Genomic DNA, 18,819 nt, shown 5'->3' on the forward strand with positions numbered 1-18,819 from the left:
TAGACCGGTCGAACAATGGTTGGTCCAATAGCAAGGGGGAACCAAGGGTATTCCATGTTTATTCTAGAAAAACTAGAGGGGCAAATAAAGAAAGTGGCTAGAAAAGTTGTTAGAGAACTCGTCTTTTAAAAAGCTTAAGGATTTTTCCCAAACAACCTAATGATTGGAACATTAAAATTGGGATCTTCAATGCTCATACTACTACAATGGAGACAAAACAAACTATAAGTTCATTACATTCATCAATATTAAATTAATCTTTAACTACAATTCCAATTCAAAAAGCAACATAAATCCAAAAATATCCAAGTGTGTGATCAAATGTTGAACGATAAATGATGGGCGTAGGCCTATTTGAGGCATTAAATACGCGAATGTTGCTAGTTTTCACTAATTTTCAAAAGAAAAAAAGACATGAAAACAGAAGGAACATACAAGGGTCTGTTTGTATTATTTTTTGTATACAGATATTCTTTCTGCACACAGTTTGTATTTCTTCATTTTCTCTTGGGGTTGATACTTGAAAGGTTAGCCTTAGCCATGATGTTTTATTCATGATTTTAGTAGATCAAAAATGTCTGAAATCTGGTTTGTGTAAATTTGTGGTTGGATACGATTTGAGGGGTCTTGTAGCGTTGACTGGCTTGTCACACCTGCAACCATTATTAACATATATATTAAATAAAAACAATAAAGGAAAGAGTTAAATACCACATATATAGCTAGCAACATACTTTCATTGATCATCTTACTTTCATTTCTTCCTATTACAGCATTCTACTTTTTTTTTTTTTTTTAAATCTACCTAACTATAGCAAGGTCATCGATCCATGACATGCTAATAGGAAAAAAAAAATGGTATAATTGCGTTAAAAGTAGGGAATAATGTATTAATAGATTAAAATGGACCTGAAAGAACAAGAAGCGTTCTGCAGCCAGCATTCTGTCCAAATAAAATGTCAGTGTCTAATCTGTCACCCACCATGCACATTCTAGACGTGGGAATATTGTATCTGCAAAGTCAACTCAACAGTCAACATAACATATTATACTTTTGAAAATGAAGTCGATTGACTACTTAGTACTTACTTCTTTTGTAAGAAGTCCATCAAAAAGGTTGATGGTTTTCCAACTACAATTGGCTCTTTCTCTGTTGCCCCACACACCGCAGCAACCATACACCCAGCACCTAACAATAACATTGCAACACTCAACACTTAAAATTACCATATTGCCCTTAAAAGGTGGGACAGAGTGCCCTTAATTACCTGGCCATTCTTGTAAATCAGTCATATTGCCAGTGGCATCACGGTTGGTAGCAATGAAAATGCATCCTGGATTCTCACGAATGCAAAGAGTTGCATATCTGCACATTACACACCACTTTTAACAATTTATTTAACTTTTCATATAAAAAAATGTTGATACGATGACTAATCTTTCTTACTGTAGTTTATAATAGTTTAAATTCGGATCAATCCCCACCACAACTGCTCCAACCTAGAATCATAAATTTAATTTTAAAAAAGCTAATATAAAATAATGGAGTATATTATTAAGAAGGAAAAGAAAATTGATTAGAATGATTAAGGACAAGTTACATTTTTATCATGCTCAAAGAGAGTGTTTGCTTTAAGCTGCACAGTTTTTGCCCCATCTTCCTGCAGATCCATATATAATATATAATATATTTAAAGTCAACAATGAAGAAAGGGAATAAAGACAAGTAAATGCTTACTGGACCACCATGCCCAGTAAACCCAGCAAGTTTTAGCTCTTCCAATATGCCTTCCCCACCTATTACATACACCTGGCACCAACATAATGGAATTGGTTATGAATCTCATCACTTATCTTGATTGCTATAAGCTGTATAAATAACTCAAATCTTGAAAAACAAGATATGTAATAAAAACTTGTAAATACTGACATTCTTCTGTGGAGGAAATTCATTGACTTTCAAGTACATGGCTGCAGCAAATGATGAAGAAAATATCTCCTCCTGCAATCAACCACTATCAGGCTGAGTATTGCATTCGCTTACAAGTTACAACTCAGGCATAACAATTAACAAACCTCAGTAACTGGGATTCCAAGGGATTGGAACTTGTGAGCATATTGTTTTCTAGACTTCATTGAATTATTGGTCACAAAAACCAACTTTTTCCCCTGTAATGTCATAAACTATGAAAACTTATATATCCAACTTGAACAACAAGAGCAACCACAAAAAATCTTGAGATTATCACAACTCTAAGATTAGTTAATCTAAAAAGAGGATCTGATAAAAAAATAACATGTCAATCCATAGCAGGTTGATAGATATGAAAAGTGTCCATTTGATCTTAGATCATTTTTTCGCAAAAAAAAAATGGATTAGATACACTGGGAAATTTACGACCTTTGATCTAAGCATCTCCAATGTTTCTGGAACGCCATCAATCAGTGTATCTCCCTTCCATATTACACCTAATCATCAAAAAAAGTCACGGCATTATTAACATATCTACGATTCATAATACGTAGTATTCCCTGCTCCAGATAATCAATGAATAAGCTACAGTTTCATTAAGAAGTTGGTATCAAACTGTGGCTTTGCTGAATAGTATAGTAGTAGATTGACCTCAAAACCCTTCTTCGAAGAGAGCATTTCATAAAGGCAAACATATTGGAGCAAGAATTAGAGACAAACGGACCATCACAGTCGAGGAGGAAAGCATCCACTGAATCCAAGAGTTCCCGGGCGTTGGTGAGAGATAGAGGCTGGCAAGCTGTTGTTGATTCAACGTCGGCCATGACTGATGATTGTTAACTTCACTCGCCAAGATGGAGATGAAGAAGAACAAGAAAAAGAAAGAATTTAATGGAGAAAAGTAATGGCGTCAATTGAGAAGCGATTACGAATATCCCCTTTGAGGTGGCTCTTTTTCTGCAGCACCTTCACGCTTCTTCTGAAAAGCCGATCTTATTAATATTGTGTTTATTTATAAGAGGGTGTTTGGCTCAGGGGCAAAAGGTTTTTTTTTATTTTTTTATTTTTTTATTTTTTTTTGTGAAATGGCTTATTCTAAAAGGACTTTTTACAAAAGTTGTTTTTTAAAAAGTGTTTAAGAAAATGACTTATTAAGGTAATTAACTTTTCGGTATGTTCACGTCTCGGTAACAAACTTGTTGGAAGTGTTCACATATGACCATTATGACCTGCTGTAGCAGGTTACATCCTAGATGTGAACACTTTTGACAAGTTCATTACCTAGATGTGTACAAAAAAAATAGTTACCCAAATATGAACAAAACGAATGGTCCTTGTGGTTTGGGGGAATTTGTGTTTTTGATCCCTAACTTATTTTTTTAACTCGGATGGTCCCTACTGTTTATTTTTGTTGCACGTTTGGTCCCTGTCTTACCTAAAAAGACTATTGTACCCTTATTAATTTATTTTTTAATTAATTTTCTTATTTATGTATTTATTTTTTATATATTTAAAAAAATTAATAGACCCCACATATCTGTATCTCATCACCGTAAACCTAAAACCATATTTGAGAAAGCCATGGGAACCCCCACATGGTCTTAGACCACTACCATGGGAACCCCCACATGGTCTTAGCCTGGGATGCCATGGGAACCCCCACATGGTCTTATATCCAACTGCCCCGGGAACCCCCCGAGGTTTTCCATGCAAGCAACACAGAAATATCTAGCATACCACATATCATATAATAGCTAGCATACTATACAACACATATAACTAATTGCCATGGGAACCCCCACATGGTCTTAGTCTACTGCCTCGGGAACCCCCCGAGGTCTTCCATGCAAACGTCATACTAACATAACACATAATCAGCTAGCATATCACATATCATAAAATGGGTCGGCCTTGGTGCCTTAGACCCATTGGTATGGTGAGGAGACTCACCTGACACTGCTGAAGTCCCGCGAATTAAACTCTAGCTGCTGGATGACGGATTCCCAAACTGTCAACACCAAACAATATCCAATTAACAATTGGGTCGCAAGCCCAACGTCCAACTCACACTCCAAAGGCCCAATATTCAAGTAATGGGCCAAAGCCCAACATATGGCCCAATTTTCCAAATTGGGCCCAAACCTCTATATGGACTTATTTTAAGGCTCAACCAATTATTCTAGCCCTAACAATTGGTATTCTAATAGCCCAATAGCTAATAATCCTCAAGGCCCACTTATGGCCCAATTTTCCAAATTGGGCCCAAGTATCTCTAATGGGTATTATCCTGAAGCCCAACAATTTCCCTTAGTCCATAAATATGTTCCCAATTAGCCCACAAAGGCCCACAGCAGCTTAGTCCAATAAATGGCCCAACAAGCATCCAAACCCAATTAGGGTTTTTCACATAAAATGACGATTAGGGTTAAGTGTTCCTACTTAACCCATTAAGGACTTAATCCATTATGTAGCACCCGATTCCTGGTACGCATTTAAATTAAAGAAAATATTGCATTTTACTCTGGGACTCGGCAAGTTGGAGGCCCAACTCGTCGAGTAGACTCGACTCATGATCGGGGGTTTAAGTGACCTACTCGACGAGTCGGAAGACCGACTCGACGAGTAGGAGCTGTTTGGACAAAACCCTAATATTTAGGGTTTGCACCCTATTTAAACAACTTAACTCGTCCCAAACCAGCCCCCATCGTCCCTTTCATTTCCAGAAACCCTAGATTGAAACCCTAGGCCCTTGTTTGTGTGCTCTTAAGCCATTTTGTGCATTCTTGGTGGTTTGAACTGTGAAGAAGGAAGGAAAGACTTGGAGATCCAAGAGGAGGTCAGTAGATCCAGAGATTTGGTTGCATTTACAGCTTGTTGGAGGTAAAAAGCTCCAACCTTGACTTCTTATTTGATAGATCTACTTTAGGGCTTGAGTCTTGACATCTTTGGGGTATTCCTAAGCCATTTCGGGTTTAGAGGGTAATCTAGAAGTAATGGCTTCAGATCTTGGACTTTGGAATGTTCTCATGGCATAAAGGTGCCAACTTTATGGCCATGAGAGCTCCATTCATCTTATAGGTCTCATTTTTGGGTCCATTAAGCTTATACTCCCATGCATGCACGTAAAGTTTGTAACTTTACGTGCTAGATCGATCTTAGAAGCCCGGATCTATCTTTTGGATGAGTGTTGTACATCAGAAATCGAGAAATAAGACTTGGACAACATCGACTCGGCGAGTTGTTCTTGGAACTCGGCGAGTCCGATGCTTGTGTCCCCATTCTGTTATGGTTCCAAAGGAACCCAGTTGAGTGTTAGCAGAAGGTTAGAAAGGTCCCAAGGAGTGTTGTGACGTTCTGAGAAAGAGCCATGATCTGGAAATCAAAGGACTCGGCGAGTGTATGAACAGACTCGGCGAGTCTAAGGCAATCTCCCAACTTTTGAAGATGAACTCGACGAGTTGTTCATACAACTCGGCGAGTCACATACTGGACATGTTCATGGGATGAAGGTGAACTCGACGAGTTGTTCATACAACTCGGCGAGTCGGATGAAGTTTCATTCAATGATATTATAGAAGAAGAACTCGTCGAGTCATTGCTAAACTCGACGAGTAGAGTCGGGAAGGGGTCAAAAGAAAGGAAAGGGACTCGACGAGTTGGCGGCCCAACTCGGCGAGTCAGGTCAACTGGAAGTTGACTTTGACCAAGGCTTTGACTTTGACCAGGGGTAAATTAGTCACTTTGCCCAAACATTATTTAGTAGTGTTTGACTAAGTGTCTTTATGGGAATTGTAGTCGGAGAGTTGCCAGAGCAGCAGTCAGACATTTCCCGATCAACATTTCAGCAGTCAGCCTTACGAGGTGAGTTACCTTCTAGTAGTGTTGGGTCTACGGCCACAATGCCGGCCCATCAATAGGAGTTGTATGTTAGATGATTGTCTTTGTGATAATTATCTGGTGTCTTGCTATCTGATATGCTTTATGTGCTAGGATGCTATGATATATGTGTAGTAGTGGTAGGGGTGATATGGCCCTAGTTACCGGTTGAAAGAGACCGAAGGGGGAAGATAGTACCCATGCATGCCTAGCAGTGTGAGTATGATATGTTATTATATGATAGTTGTAGGGGGTGAAATAGTCCCCGGTTACCGGTTGAAAGATACCGAAGGCAGTTACCGGTTGAAAGATATCGAAGGGGAGGCTAGCTCCTGGTTACCGGTTGAAAGATACCGAAGGGGAGCCCAGCTCCCAGTTATGCCAGATAGATACCGGTTGAAAGATACCGAGGGATAGGCATTATGTGGTATGTGGTATGATGGGGGAACTCACTAAGCTTTGTGCTTACAGTTTACAGTTTTGGTTTCAGGTACCTCTTCAGCAAAGGGGAAGGAGCTGGCGCGGTAGCGGCACATCACACACACACTGGATTCCGCACTATGATAATCTTGGGAATGTACTCTGATTTTATTACTATTGACGATATGGTTTTGAGACACGTTGTTACAGTTTATAAATTAATTCGACATTGGTAATGTTTTTGGTAAACTATTTTATGAATTACTTAATCAAAAATGAAATTTTTGGCCTTGAATTTTGGGATGTTACAAGTTGGTATCAGAGCCTTAGTTTGAGGGATTCAGATACACTCTCGGGTGTGTCTGAACTCAAACTGAGGACTTGGTAAGAAAATTTTCAAAAGAAAATCACTTTATAAAAAGGAGTTTGAAAAGAGAAAAAAGAAACTTTGAAAAAGAATAAGATGTGTGATGTGCGCGACCGGCCGAGCTCAAGTAAGTTTTCCCTAAGACACCCACACATGTTATGTTCTGATATGATATGATTATGAGAATTGCATGTTAGATTAGGGCTAGAGGATCTAGGAAGGATGCCTTATATGCCTATTGTATATGTGTGAGAACTGCATGCTAGATTAGGGCTAAGGATCTAGGAGGATGCCTGATATGCCTGCTATATGTGCTTTTGTGCTGCGAGATGCTACTGATTAGTCAGTTATATGATAGCTTGGATAGAGTACGATTGGATTGGGTTACTCAATGCCCGAATGCTGTTGCTTTGTGCTTCGGGAGTCCTAGTTATCTTTAGCTAACTAGTAAACGAATACGTTAAGATTACATATTGCTAGGACGAAATAATTCCAGAAGGTTAAGTCTAGCCCTACTGTGCAGCTCTTGTTTGAGTCCAACCGTTGTGGGGTAGGACCTTTCATTCGAAGAATTATCTGGTCTTAGTAATATGCAATGGTATTCGCGAGCTAGTTAGGTAAAGGTAGCGGGGGGTTCCTTATGCAGCTGATGGCAGAGAGTAGGTTGGAGAGTTACCCTAGGGTAAGCCTAGGATGGGATTAGCAAAGAGAGCAGCAATAGTAGAAGGGACTTGGTGAAGTTGAAGCAATCCTTGAGGAAAGTACGGATAGATGTGGAAGGTAGTATGGGCCCGTACTACTGAAAGCAGAGGATCCGTACTCGAGTCAAGGAGGGCCGAGATGGAACCAGGAAACTTGTAGAGTGTATGAAACCTCCCAAGGTTTATGTATGATTCTGACGATTATGTGCTATGTTGTAGAATGGTGATGATCACTCGTCATGGAGGGGGAGGTTCAGGATTAGGATCCGATTCAGGATCGGGCTCAGGGGCAGGCTCCGAGCCAGTGGACGAGGGACTACGCGAGTTCATCGCGTCTGAGATCACGAGATGTATCCTTGAGTCGACCCCGATGATTTTAGGGTCGAATAAGGAAGGGATCATTGAGTTGATGGAGGATCGACTCAGGGCATTCAGGAGTGACATGGCGGCCAGCCAGTCAGGATCACGCACACTGTCCTTCAAGGACTTTAGGGGCAATGGTGCGCCGGATTTCCATGGGGCGAAGGACCCCATTGTTGCTAGACGATGGATTGCAAACATTGAGTCTGCACAGTTGACTAGCTTCTGCCCCGAGGGTCGAGGGTTCGATATGCGGCGGGATGCTTGAGGTACAGGGCCACGGATTGGTGGGAGTCGGTTGGCGACTCTCTGGGAGCCTCGGCTATTGAGGCTATGACATGGCCGGATTTCGTGACCCGGTTCAGAGCTGAGTTCGCACCCGCTGTGGAGCTCCAGCAATTGGCCTGGGAGTTCCTATATATGAGGCAGACGACTGAGACAGTGGCGGAGATCACCGCCAAGTTCCGAGAGATGGCTTTATTGGTGCCCCAGTACGCGAGAGATGAGGATATGAGGAGGACCCGCTATCACGACATGCTGCGAGCCGATATTCGGGAGCATGTCAGTTTTTCAGCTTGTCCTACCCTGGATTCCATGATTGCCATGGCAAGGGAGAGAGAGATTGATTTGGAGCACATCCGGAAGAGGGAGGCGGAGGAGGGACAGGTTATTGGGGCTTTGGGGAAGAAGCCCAAGGGATTCGACTCTAGGTCGAAGGGCCAACAGGGCCGGAGCCGTTGTGGGAAATGCGGCAGGTCGCATGAGGGGGTTTGTCGTACTGGGCCGGGATCATGCTGCTATAAGTGCGGCAAGACTGGGCACTTTGGTAGAGATTGTACTACCCCTGCCCCCACCTTTCAGACATCAAACCTGATTTGCTTTCATTGCAATCAGAAGGGCCATAAAAGGGCCAACTGCCCTCAGTTGTCAGCAGCAGCGCCAGTAAAGGCGCCAGCTCCAGCGACCCTGCGGATTACCGATGGCCGGCAGGGCAAGACAGAGGCTCCAGTGGTGAGGAGCCGAGCCTTCCAGTTGACTACAGAGCAGGCACGCGCCGCACCCGATGTGGTGACAGGTATGATTTCTTCTCCCTAGCTTTTATCTTATGTTGCTTATGATATTGATGTGCCATATGTATGTGCTCTGTTTAGGATCGTTCCATGTGAACGGTATCCCAGTTCAGGTATTGTTTGATTCGGGTGCTACCCGATCGTATGTCTCTCTTGCGCTTAGCAAGAAGTTTCCTGAGTCTTCGGGCATGTTGGATTGCCCTTTAGAGGTTGAGATTGCGGACGACCGGTCAGTGCGAGCATCGGAGGTCTACCGAGATTGTATTTTGAGGCTGTTCGAGGAGCACTATCTGGTAGACTTGGTTCCCATTCCGTTGCGTGGGAACAAGGTGATTATAGGCATGGATTGGTTGAGCCCCAACGGGGCGGTGATTGACTGCGCGCAACAGTTAGTTCGGATCAGGGCCCCGAGTGGGGGAGAGCTGGTGGTTCAGGGCGAGAGACCACAACGTGGACCAGCACTATGTACAACAGCGAGGGCTAGGCGCTACCTTCAGCAGGGTTGTGCTGGGTATGTCGCCTATGTTATGGATACCCGAGAGATGGGTAAGACGATGGTGAGCGATGTTCCGATAGTGCGAGATTACGCGGATGTATTCCCAGAGGAGCTGCCTAGGATACCTCCGGAGCGACAGGTGGAGTTCACGATCGACCTAGTCCCTGGTGCGGCTCCGATAGCCAAGGCACCATATCGGTTGGCTCCTCCTGAGATGCAAGAGTTGTCTACACAGCTACAGGAGCTGTTAGACAAAGGATTTATCAGGCCAAGTAGTTCGCCCTGGGGAGCCCCGATCCTGTTTGTCAAGAAGAAGGACGGGTCGCATCGTATGTGCATAGATAACCGGGAGCTGAACAAGGTAACGGTGAAGAACCGTTACCCACTTCCGAGGATAGACGATTTGTTCGACCAGCTTCAGGGAGCGTCTTGGTTTTCCAAGATAGACTTGCGATCAGGCTACCATCAGTTGTGAGTCAGGGATGAGGATGTACAGAAGACTGCTTTTCGGACTCGCTATGGTCACTACGAGTTCGTGGTGATGCCCTTCGGGCTCACCAATGCTCCTGCCGCGTTCATGAACCTCATGAACTGCGTGTGCAGACCGATGCTGGATCGGTATGTGATAGTTTTTATTGATGATATCCTGGTCTACTCCAAGACGCAGGTGCAGCATGAGGAGAATTTGCGAGAGGTTTTGGATACTCTGAGGAGGGAGAGCTTGTACGCCAAGTTCTCCAAGTGTGAGTTCTGGTTGCGCGAGGTGCAGTTTCTTGGGCACCTTGTCAACCAGAACGGTATTCTGGTCGACCGGCCAAAGTGGAGGCCGTGATGAGATGGGAGGTTCCGAAGTCTCCATCTGAGATTCGGATTTTCCTGGGATTAGCCGGCTATTATCGGAGATTCATCCAGGATTTCTCCAAGATAGTCGTACCTTTGAATCGGCTAACGAAGAAGGCCGTAGTCTTTCGTTGGGGGCCTGAGCAGCAGGCGGCGTTCGAGACACTGAGACAGAGATTGTGCGAGGCACCAATCTTAGCCCTGCCAGAGGGCGTGGAGGATTTTGTAGTATAATGTGACGCGTCTATTTCGGGCTTGGGCGCAATACTGATGCAGAGAGGGCATGTCATCGCCTACGCCTCGTGGCAGTTGAAGCCCCACGAGGCGAACTACCTGACGCACGATTTGGAGTTGGGGGCGGTCGTCTTCGCCCTCAAGATATGGCGACACTATCTCTATGGGGTCTGATGTACCATTTACACGGACCATAAGAGTCTGAGATACCTCATGGATCAGCCGAATCTGAACATGAGGCAGCGTCGGTGGTTAGATGTGGTGAAGGATTATGATTGTGAGATCCTTTACCACCCGGGGAAGGCCAACGTGGTGGCCGACGCGCTTAGCCGTAAGGCAGCGCCGATCAGAGACATTTGCATGCGGATGACAGTAGTGACTCCACTATTGGAGCAGATCCGGGAGGCCCAGCAGGAGGCTATGAAGGAGGAACATCGGAAGAGCGAACGCATAGTGGGTCAGGTTTCCTCCTTCGACTATGATAGCCGAGGGTTATTGACTCTTCACCGTAGGGTGTGGGTCCCCTATCATGGAGGCGTGCGCCAGGTATTGATGGAGGAGGCACACAAATCCAGGTTTTCGATCCATCCCGGAGCGACGAAGATGTATAGAGATCTTCGTCCTGACTATTGGTGGCCCTGCATGAAGCGGGATGTAGCATGGTATGTGGAGCGGTGTTTGACCTGCAGGAAGGTCAAGGCCGAGCACCAGAGGCCACACGGTAAGATGCGGCCGTTAGATATCCCCATGTGGAAATGGGAGGATATTACCATGGATTTCATCACCCAACTTCCCAGGACCGCGCGGGGAGTGGATTCCATATGGGTCATCGTGGATCGATTGACCAAGAGTGCCCATTTCATTCCGATCCAGGAGAGTATATCGGCCGAGAGCTGGCCGACATCTACATTTGAGAGGTGGTGGCTAGGCATGGGGTGCCAGTCTCCGTGATTTCCGACAGAGATGTGCGGTTTACTTCCAGATTTTGGAAGAAATTCCACGACGAGTTGGGTACTCGTCTGCACTTTAGCACTGCCTTTCACCCGCAGACTGATGGACAGAGCTAGCGGACCATCCAGACTCTGGAGGATATGTTGCGGGCATGTGTGCTAGACTTCGATGGTAGTTGGGATACCTATCTCCCATTAGTTGAGTTCTCCTACAACAACAGCTATCACGCGAGTATCGATCGTCCTCCCTTTGAGATGTTATACGGAAGGAAGTGTAGGACTACAATATGTTGGGGTGAGGTGGGCCAGAGAGTCATGGGGAGCACCGAAGTGGTGCTCAAGACGACAGAGAGGATTCAGCAGGTCAGGAGCAGGCTCCAGACTGCTCGGAATCGGCATAAAAGTTATGCCGACAAGCGCCGCTCGGACCTGGAGTTCCAGGTCGGGGTATGGTCCTCCTGAAGGTGTCACCATGGAAGGGCGTCATCCGATTCAGGAAGCGGGGGAAGCTGGGCCCTAGGTATATTGGTCCCTTCAGAGTCATAGCCCGGGTGGGCAAGGTGGCGTATAGGCTGGATCTGCCAGCCGAACTCAGTCAGATTCACAGCACGTTTCACATCTCACAGTTACGAAAGTGCCTGGTAGACGACTCAGCGGTGATACCCTTGGAGGACATTTAGGTGGATGATAGCCTGAATTACATTGAGCGGCCTGTGGCGATCCTCGACCGGAAGTCGAAGGATCTGAGGAACAAGAGGGTGGAGCTGGTAAAGGTGCAATGGCAGCACCGCAAGGGATCGGAATGGACTTGGGAGCTGGAGGAAGAGATGAGGGAGCACTACCCCGAGCGTTTTCCAGTTTCGGCAGCAGACTTCGAGGACGAAGTCTAAAATAAGTGGGGGAGATTTATAGCACCCAATTCCTGGTACGCATTTAAATTAAAGAAAATATTGCATTTTACTCTGGGACTCGGCGAGTTGGAGGCCCAACTCGTCGAGTAGACTCGACTCATGATCGGGGGTTTAAGTGACCTACACGACGAGTCGGAAGACCGAATCGACGAGTAGGAGCTGTTTGGACAAAACCCTAATATTTAGGGTTTGCACCCTATTTAAACAACTTAACTCGTCCCAAACCAGCCCCCATAGTCCCTTTCATTTCCAGAAACCCTAGATTGAAACCCTAGGCCCTTGTTTGTGTGCTCTGAAGCCATTTTGTGCATTCTTGGTGGTTTGAACTGTGAAGAAGGAAGGAAAGAATTGGAGATCCAAGAGGAGGTCAGTAGATCCAGAGATTTGGTTGCATTTACAGCTTGTTGGAGGTAAAAAGCTCCAACCTTGACTTCTTATTTGATAGATCTATTTTAGGGCTTGAGTCTTAACATCTTTGGGGTATTCCTAAGCCATTTCGGGTTTAGAGGGTAATGTAGAAGTAATGGCTTCAGATCTTGGACTTTGGAAGGTTTTCATGGCATAAAGGTGCCAACTTTATGGCCATGAGAGCCCCATTCATCTTGTAGGTCTCATTTTTGGGTCCATTAAGCTTATACTCCCATGCATGCACGTAAAGTTCGTAACTTTACGTGCTAGATCGATCTTAGAAGCCCGGATCTATCTTTTGGATGAGTGTTGTACATCAGAAATCGAGAAATAAGACTTGGACAACATCGACTCGGCGAGTTGTTCTTGGAACTCGGCGAGTCCGATGCTTGTGTCCCCATTCTGTTATGGTTCCAAAGGAACCCAGTTGAGTGTTAGCAGAAGGTTAGAAAGGTACCAAGGAGTGTTGTGACGCTCTGAGAAAGAGCCATGATCTAGAAATCATAGGACTCGGCGAGTGTATGAACAGACTCGGCGAGTCCAAGGCAATCTCCCAACTTTTGAAGATGAACTCGACGAGTTGGTCATACAACTCGGCGAGTCACAGACTGGACATGTTCATGGGATGAAGGTGAACTCGACGAGTTGTTCATACAACTCGGCGAGTCGGATGAAGTTTCATTCAATGATATTATAGAAGGAGAACTCGCCGAGTCGTTGCTAAACTCGACGAGTAGAGTCGAGAAGGGGTCAAAAGAAAGGAAAGGGACTCGACGAGTTGGCGGCCCAACTCGGCGAGTCAGGTCAACTGGAAGTTGACTTTGACCAAGGCTTTGACTTTGACCAGGGGTAAAATAGTCACTTTACCCAAAGATTATTTAGTAGTGTTTGACTAAGTGTCTTTATGGGAATTGTAGCCGGAGAGTTGCTGGAGCAGCAGTCAGACATTTCCCGATCAGCATGTCAGCAGTCAGCCTTACGAGGTGAGTTACCTTCCGGTAGTGTTGGGTCTACAGCCACAATGCGGGCCCATCAGTAGGAGTTGTATGTTAGATGATTGTCTTTGTGATAATTATCTGGTGTGTTGCTATCTGATATGCTTTATGTGCTAGGATGTTATGATATATGTGTAGTAGTGGTAGGGGTGATATGGCCCTAGCTACCGGTTGAAAGAGACCGAAGGGGGAAGATAGTACCCATGCATGCCTAGCAGTGTGAATATGATATGTTATTATGTGATAGTTGTAGGGGGTGAAATAGTCCCCGGTTACCGGTTGAAAGATACCGAAGGCAGTTACCGGTTGAAAGATACTGAAGGGGAGGCTAGCTCCTGGTTACCGGTTGAAAGATACCGAAGGGGAGCCCAACTCCCAGTTATGCCAAACAGATACCGGTTGAAAGATACCGAGGGATAGGCATTATATGGTATGTGGTATGATGGGGGAACTCACTAAGCTTTGTGCTTACAGTTTACAGTTTTGGTTTCAGGTACCTCTTCAGCAAAGGGGAAGGAGCCGGCGCCGTAGCGGCACATCACACACACACTGGATTCCGCACTATGATAATCTTGGGAATGTACTCTGATTTTATTACTATTGACGATATGGTTTTGAGACACGTTGTTACAGTTTATAAATTAATTCGACATTGGTAATGTTTTTGGTAAACTATTTTATGAATTACTTAATCAAAAATGGAATTTTTGACCTTGAATTTTGGGATGTTACAAGTTGGTATCAGAGCCTTAGTTTGAGGGATTCGGAAACACTCTCGGGTGTGTCTGAACTCAAACTGAGGACTTGGTAAGAAAATTTTCAAAAGAAAATCACTTTATAAAAAGGAGTTTGAAAAGAGAAAAAAGGAACTTTGAAAAAGAATAAGATGTGTGATGTGCGCGATCGGCCGAGCTCAAGTAAGTTTTCCCCAAGATACCCATACATGTTATGTTCTGATATGATATGATTATGAGAATTGCATGCTAGATTAGGGCTAGAGGATCTAGGAAGGATGCCTTATATGCCTACTGTATATGTGTGAGAACTGCATGCTAGATTAGGGCTAAGGATCTAGGAGGATGCCTGATATGCCTGTTATATGTGCTTTTGTGCTGCGAGATGCTACTGATTAGTCAGTTATATGATAGCTTGGATAGAGTACGATTGGATTGGGTTACTCAATGCCCGAATGCTGTTGCTTTGTGCTTCGGGAGTCCTAGTTATCTTTAGCTAACTAGTAAACGAATACGTTAAGATTACATATTGCTAGGACGAAATAATTCCAGAAGGTTAAGTCTAGCCCTACTGTGCAGCTCTTGTTTGAGTCCAACCGTTGTGGGGTAGGACCTTTCATTCGAAGAATTATCTGGTCTTAGTAATATGCAATGGTATTCGCGAGCTAGTTAGGTAAAGGTAGCGGGGGGTTCCTTATGCAGCTGATGGCAGAGAGTAGGTTGGAGAGTTACCCTAGGGTAAGCCTAGGATGGGATTAGCAAAGAGAGCAGCAATAGTAGAAGGGACTTGGTGAAGTTGAAGCAATCCTTGAGGAAAGTACGGATAGATGTGGAAGGTAGTATGGGCCCGTACTACTGAAAGCAGAGGATCCGTACTCGAGTCAAGGAGGGCCGAGATGGAACCAGGAAACTTGTAGAGTGTATGAAACCTCCCAAGGTTTATGTATGATTCTGACGATTATGTGCTATGTTGCAGAATGGTGATGATCACCCGTCATGGAGGGGGGGTTCAGGATTAGGATCCGATTCAGGATCGGGCTCAGGGGCAGGCTCCGAGCCAGTGGACGAGGGACTACGCGAGTTCATCGCGTCTGAGATCACGAGAGGTATCCTTGAGTCGACCCCGGTAATTTTCGGGTCGATCAAGGAAGGGATCATTGAGTTGATGAAGGATCGACTCAGGGCATTCAGGAGTGACATGGCGGCCAGCCAGTCAGGATCACGCACACTATCCTTCAAGGACTTCAGGGGCAGTGGTGCGCCGGATTTCCATGGGGCGAAGGACCCCATTGTTGCCAGACGATGGATTGCAAACATTGAGTCTGCACATTTGACTAGCTTCTGCCCCGAGGGTCGACGGTTCGATATGCGGCGGGATGCTTGAGGTACAGGGCCACAGATTGGTGGGAGTCGGTTGGCGATTCTCTGGGAGCCTCGGCTATTGAGGCTATGACATGGCCGGATTTCGTGAACCGGTTCAGAGCTGAGTTCGCACCCGCTGTGGAGCTCCAGCAATTGGCCTGGGAGTTCCTATATATGAGGCAGACGACTGAGACAGTGGCGGAGATCACCGCCAAGTTCCGAGAGAGGGCTTTATTGGTGCCCCAGTACGCGGGAGATGAGGATATGAGGAGGACCCGCTATCACGACATGCTGCGAGCCGATATTCGGGAGCATGTCAGTTTTTCAGCTTGTCCTACCCTGGATTCCATGATTGCCATGGCAAGGGAGAGAGAGATTGATTTGGAGCACATCCGGAAGAGGGAGGCGGAGGAGGGACAGGTTATTGGGGCTTCGGGGAAGAAGCCCAAGGGATTCGACTCTAGGTCGAAGGGCCAGCAGGGCCGGAGCCGTTGTGGGAAATGCGGCAGGTCGCATGAGGGGGTTTGTCGTACTGGTCCGGGATCATGCTGCTATAAGTGCGGCAAGACTGGGCACTTTGGTAGAGATTGTACTACCCCTGCCCCCACCTTTCAGACATCAGACCTGATTTGCTTTCATTACAATCAGAAGGGCCATAAAAGGGCCAACTGCCCTCAGTTGTCAGCAGCAGCGCCAGTAAAGGCGCCAGCTCCAGCGACCCTGCGGATTACCGATGGCTGGCAGGGCAAGACAGAGGCTCCAGTGGTGAGGAGCCGAGCCTTCCAGTTGACTACGGAGCAGGCACGCGCTGCACCCGATGTGGTGACGGGTATGATTTCTTCTCCCTAGCTTTTATCTTATGTTGCTTATGATATTGATGTGCCATATGTATGTGCTCTGTTTAGGATCGTTCCATGTGAATGGTATCCCAGTTCAGGTATTGTTTGATTCGGGTGCTACCCGATCGTTTGTGTTTTGAGGCTGTTCGAGGAGCGCTATCTGGTAGACTTGGTTCCCATTCCGTTACGTGGGAACAAGGTGATTATAGGCATGTATTGGTTGAGCCCCAACGGGGCAGTGAATGACTGCGTGCAGCAGTTAGTTTGGATCAGGACCCCGAGTGGAGGAGAGCTGGTGGTTCAGGGCGAGAGACCACAGCGTGGACCAGCACTATGTACAACAGCGAGGGCTAGGCGCTACCTTCAGCAGGGTTGTGTTGGGTATGTCGCCTATGTTATGGATACCCGAGAGACGGGTAAGACGATGGTGAGTGTTGTTCCGATAGTGCGAGATTACGCGGATGTATTCCCATAGGAGCTGCCTAGGATACCTCCGGAGCGACAGGTGGAGTTCAGGATCGACCTAGTGCCTGGTGCGGCTCCGATAGCCAAGGCACCATATCGGTTGGCTCCTCCTGAGATGCAGGAGTTGTCTACACAGCTGCAGGAGCTGTTAGACAAGGGATTTATCAGGCCAAGTAGTTCGCCCTGGGGAGCCCCGATACTGTTTGTCAAGAAGAAGGACGCGTCGCATCGTATGTGCATAGATAACCGGGAGCTGAACAAGGTAACGGTGAAGAACCGTTACCCACTTCCGAGGATAGACGATTTGTTCGACCAGCTTCAGGGAGCGTCTTGGTTTTCCAAGATAGACTTACGATCAGGCTACCATCAGATGCGAGTCAGGGATGAGGATGTACAGAAGACTGCTTTTCGGACTCGCTATGGTCACTACGAGTTCGTGGTGATGTCCTTCGGGCTCACCAATGCTCCTGCCGCGTTCATGGACCTCATGAACTGCGTGTGCAGACCGATGCTGGATCGGTTTGTGATAGTTTTTATTGATGATATCCTGGTCTACTCCAAGACGCAGGCGCAACATGAGGAGAATCTGCGAGAGGTTTTGGATACTCTGAGGAGGGAGAGCTTGTACGCCAAGTTCTCCAAGTGTGAGTTCTGGTTGCGCGAGGTGCAGTTTCTTGGGCACCTTGTCAACCAGAACGGTATTTTGGCCGATCGGCCAAAGTGGAGGCCATGATGAGATGGGAGGTTCCGAAGTCTCCATCTGAGATTCGGAGTTTCCTGGGATTAGCCGGCTATTATCGGAGATTCATCCAGGATTTCTCCAAGATAGCCGTACCTTTGACTCGGCTAACGAAGAAGGCCGTAGTCTTTCGTTGGGGGCCTGAGCAGCAGGCGGCGTTCGAGACACTGAGACAGAGATTGTGCGAGGCGCCAATCTTAGCCCTGCCAGAGGGCGTGGAGGATTTTGTAGTATACTGCGACGCGTCTATTTCGGGCTTGGGCGCAGTACTGATGCAGAGAGGGCATGTCATCGCCTACGCCTCGAGGCAGTTGAAGCCCCACGAGGCGAACTACCCGACGCACGATTTGGAGTTGGGGGCGGTCGTCTTCGCCCTCAAGATATGGCGACACTATCTCTATGGGGTCCGATGTACCATTTACACGAACCATAAGAGTCTGAGATACCTCATGGATCAGCCGAATCTGAACATGAGGCAGCGTCGGTGGTTAGATGTGGTGAAGGATTATGATTGTGAGATCCTTTACCACCCGGGGAAGGCCAACGTGGTGGCGGACGCGCTTAGCCGTAAGGCAGCGCCGATCAGAGACATTTGCATGCGGATGACAGTAGTGACTCCACTATTGGAGCAGATCCGGGAGGCCCAGCAGGAGGCTATGAAGGAGGAACATCGGAAGAGCGAACGCATAGTGGGTCAGGTTTCCTCCTTCGACTATGATAGCCGAGGGTTATTGACTCTTCACCGTAGGGTGTGGGTCCCCTATCATGGAGGCGTGCGCCAGGTATTTATGGAGGAGGCGCACAAATCCAGGTTTTCTATCCATCCCGGAGCGACGAAGATGTATAGAGATCTTCGTCCTGACTATTGGTGGCCCTGCATGAAGCGGGATGTAGCATGGTATGTGGAGCGGTGTTTGACCTGCAGGAAGGTCAAGGCCGAGCACCAGAGGCCACACGGCAAGATGCAGCCGTTAGATATCCCCATGTGGAAATGGGAGGATATTACCATGGATTTCATCACCCAACTTCCCAGGACCGCGCGGGGAGTGGATTCCATATGGGTCATCGTGGATCGATTGA

At 46.4% G+C, this 18,819-nt stretch overlaps 1 protein-coding gene across 2 annotated transcripts; it reads right to left on the bottom strand.

The window, feature by feature from the left end:
- Positions 1 to 207: 207 nt before the first annotated feature.
- On the bottom strand, positions 208 to 2,945 carry PGLP2 (2-phosphoglycolate phosphatase 2). Of its 2 annotated transcripts, none has more exons than XM_079087607.1 (11): positions 2,697 to 2,945; positions 2,402 to 2,469; positions 2,077 to 2,169; positions 1,931 to 2,002; positions 1,739 to 1,810; positions 1,602 to 1,661; positions 1,448 to 1,500; positions 1,269 to 1,366; positions 1,090 to 1,189; positions 910 to 1,013; positions 208 to 653 (listed from the first exon to the last, which is right to left on the bottom strand). In XM_079087607.1, exons 1-11 carry the CDS (start codon positions 2,794 to 2,796, stop codon positions 553 to 555), a joined length of 921 nt encoding a protein of 306 aa, XP_078943733.1. In that variant the 5' UTR covers positions 2,797 to 2,945; the 3' UTR covers positions 208 to 552. The 2 variants fall into 2 exon arrangements, with proteins under 2 accessions (XP_078943733.1, XP_078943737.1); XM_079087611.1 differs by having other exon boundaries at positions 2,624 to 2,712.
- Between the last annotated feature and the right edge of the window lie 15,874 nt (positions 2,946 to 18,819).

The sequence above is a fragment of the Lactuca virosa genome, chromosome 1, assembly GCF_052849685.1.
Source record: "Lactuca virosa cultivar CGN04683 chromosome 1, Lactuca_virosa_CGN04683_v6, whole genome shotgun sequence".
In the NCBI taxonomy this organism is placed as follows: domain Eukaryota; kingdom Viridiplantae; phylum Streptophyta; class Magnoliopsida; order Asterales; family Asteraceae; genus Lactuca; species Lactuca virosa.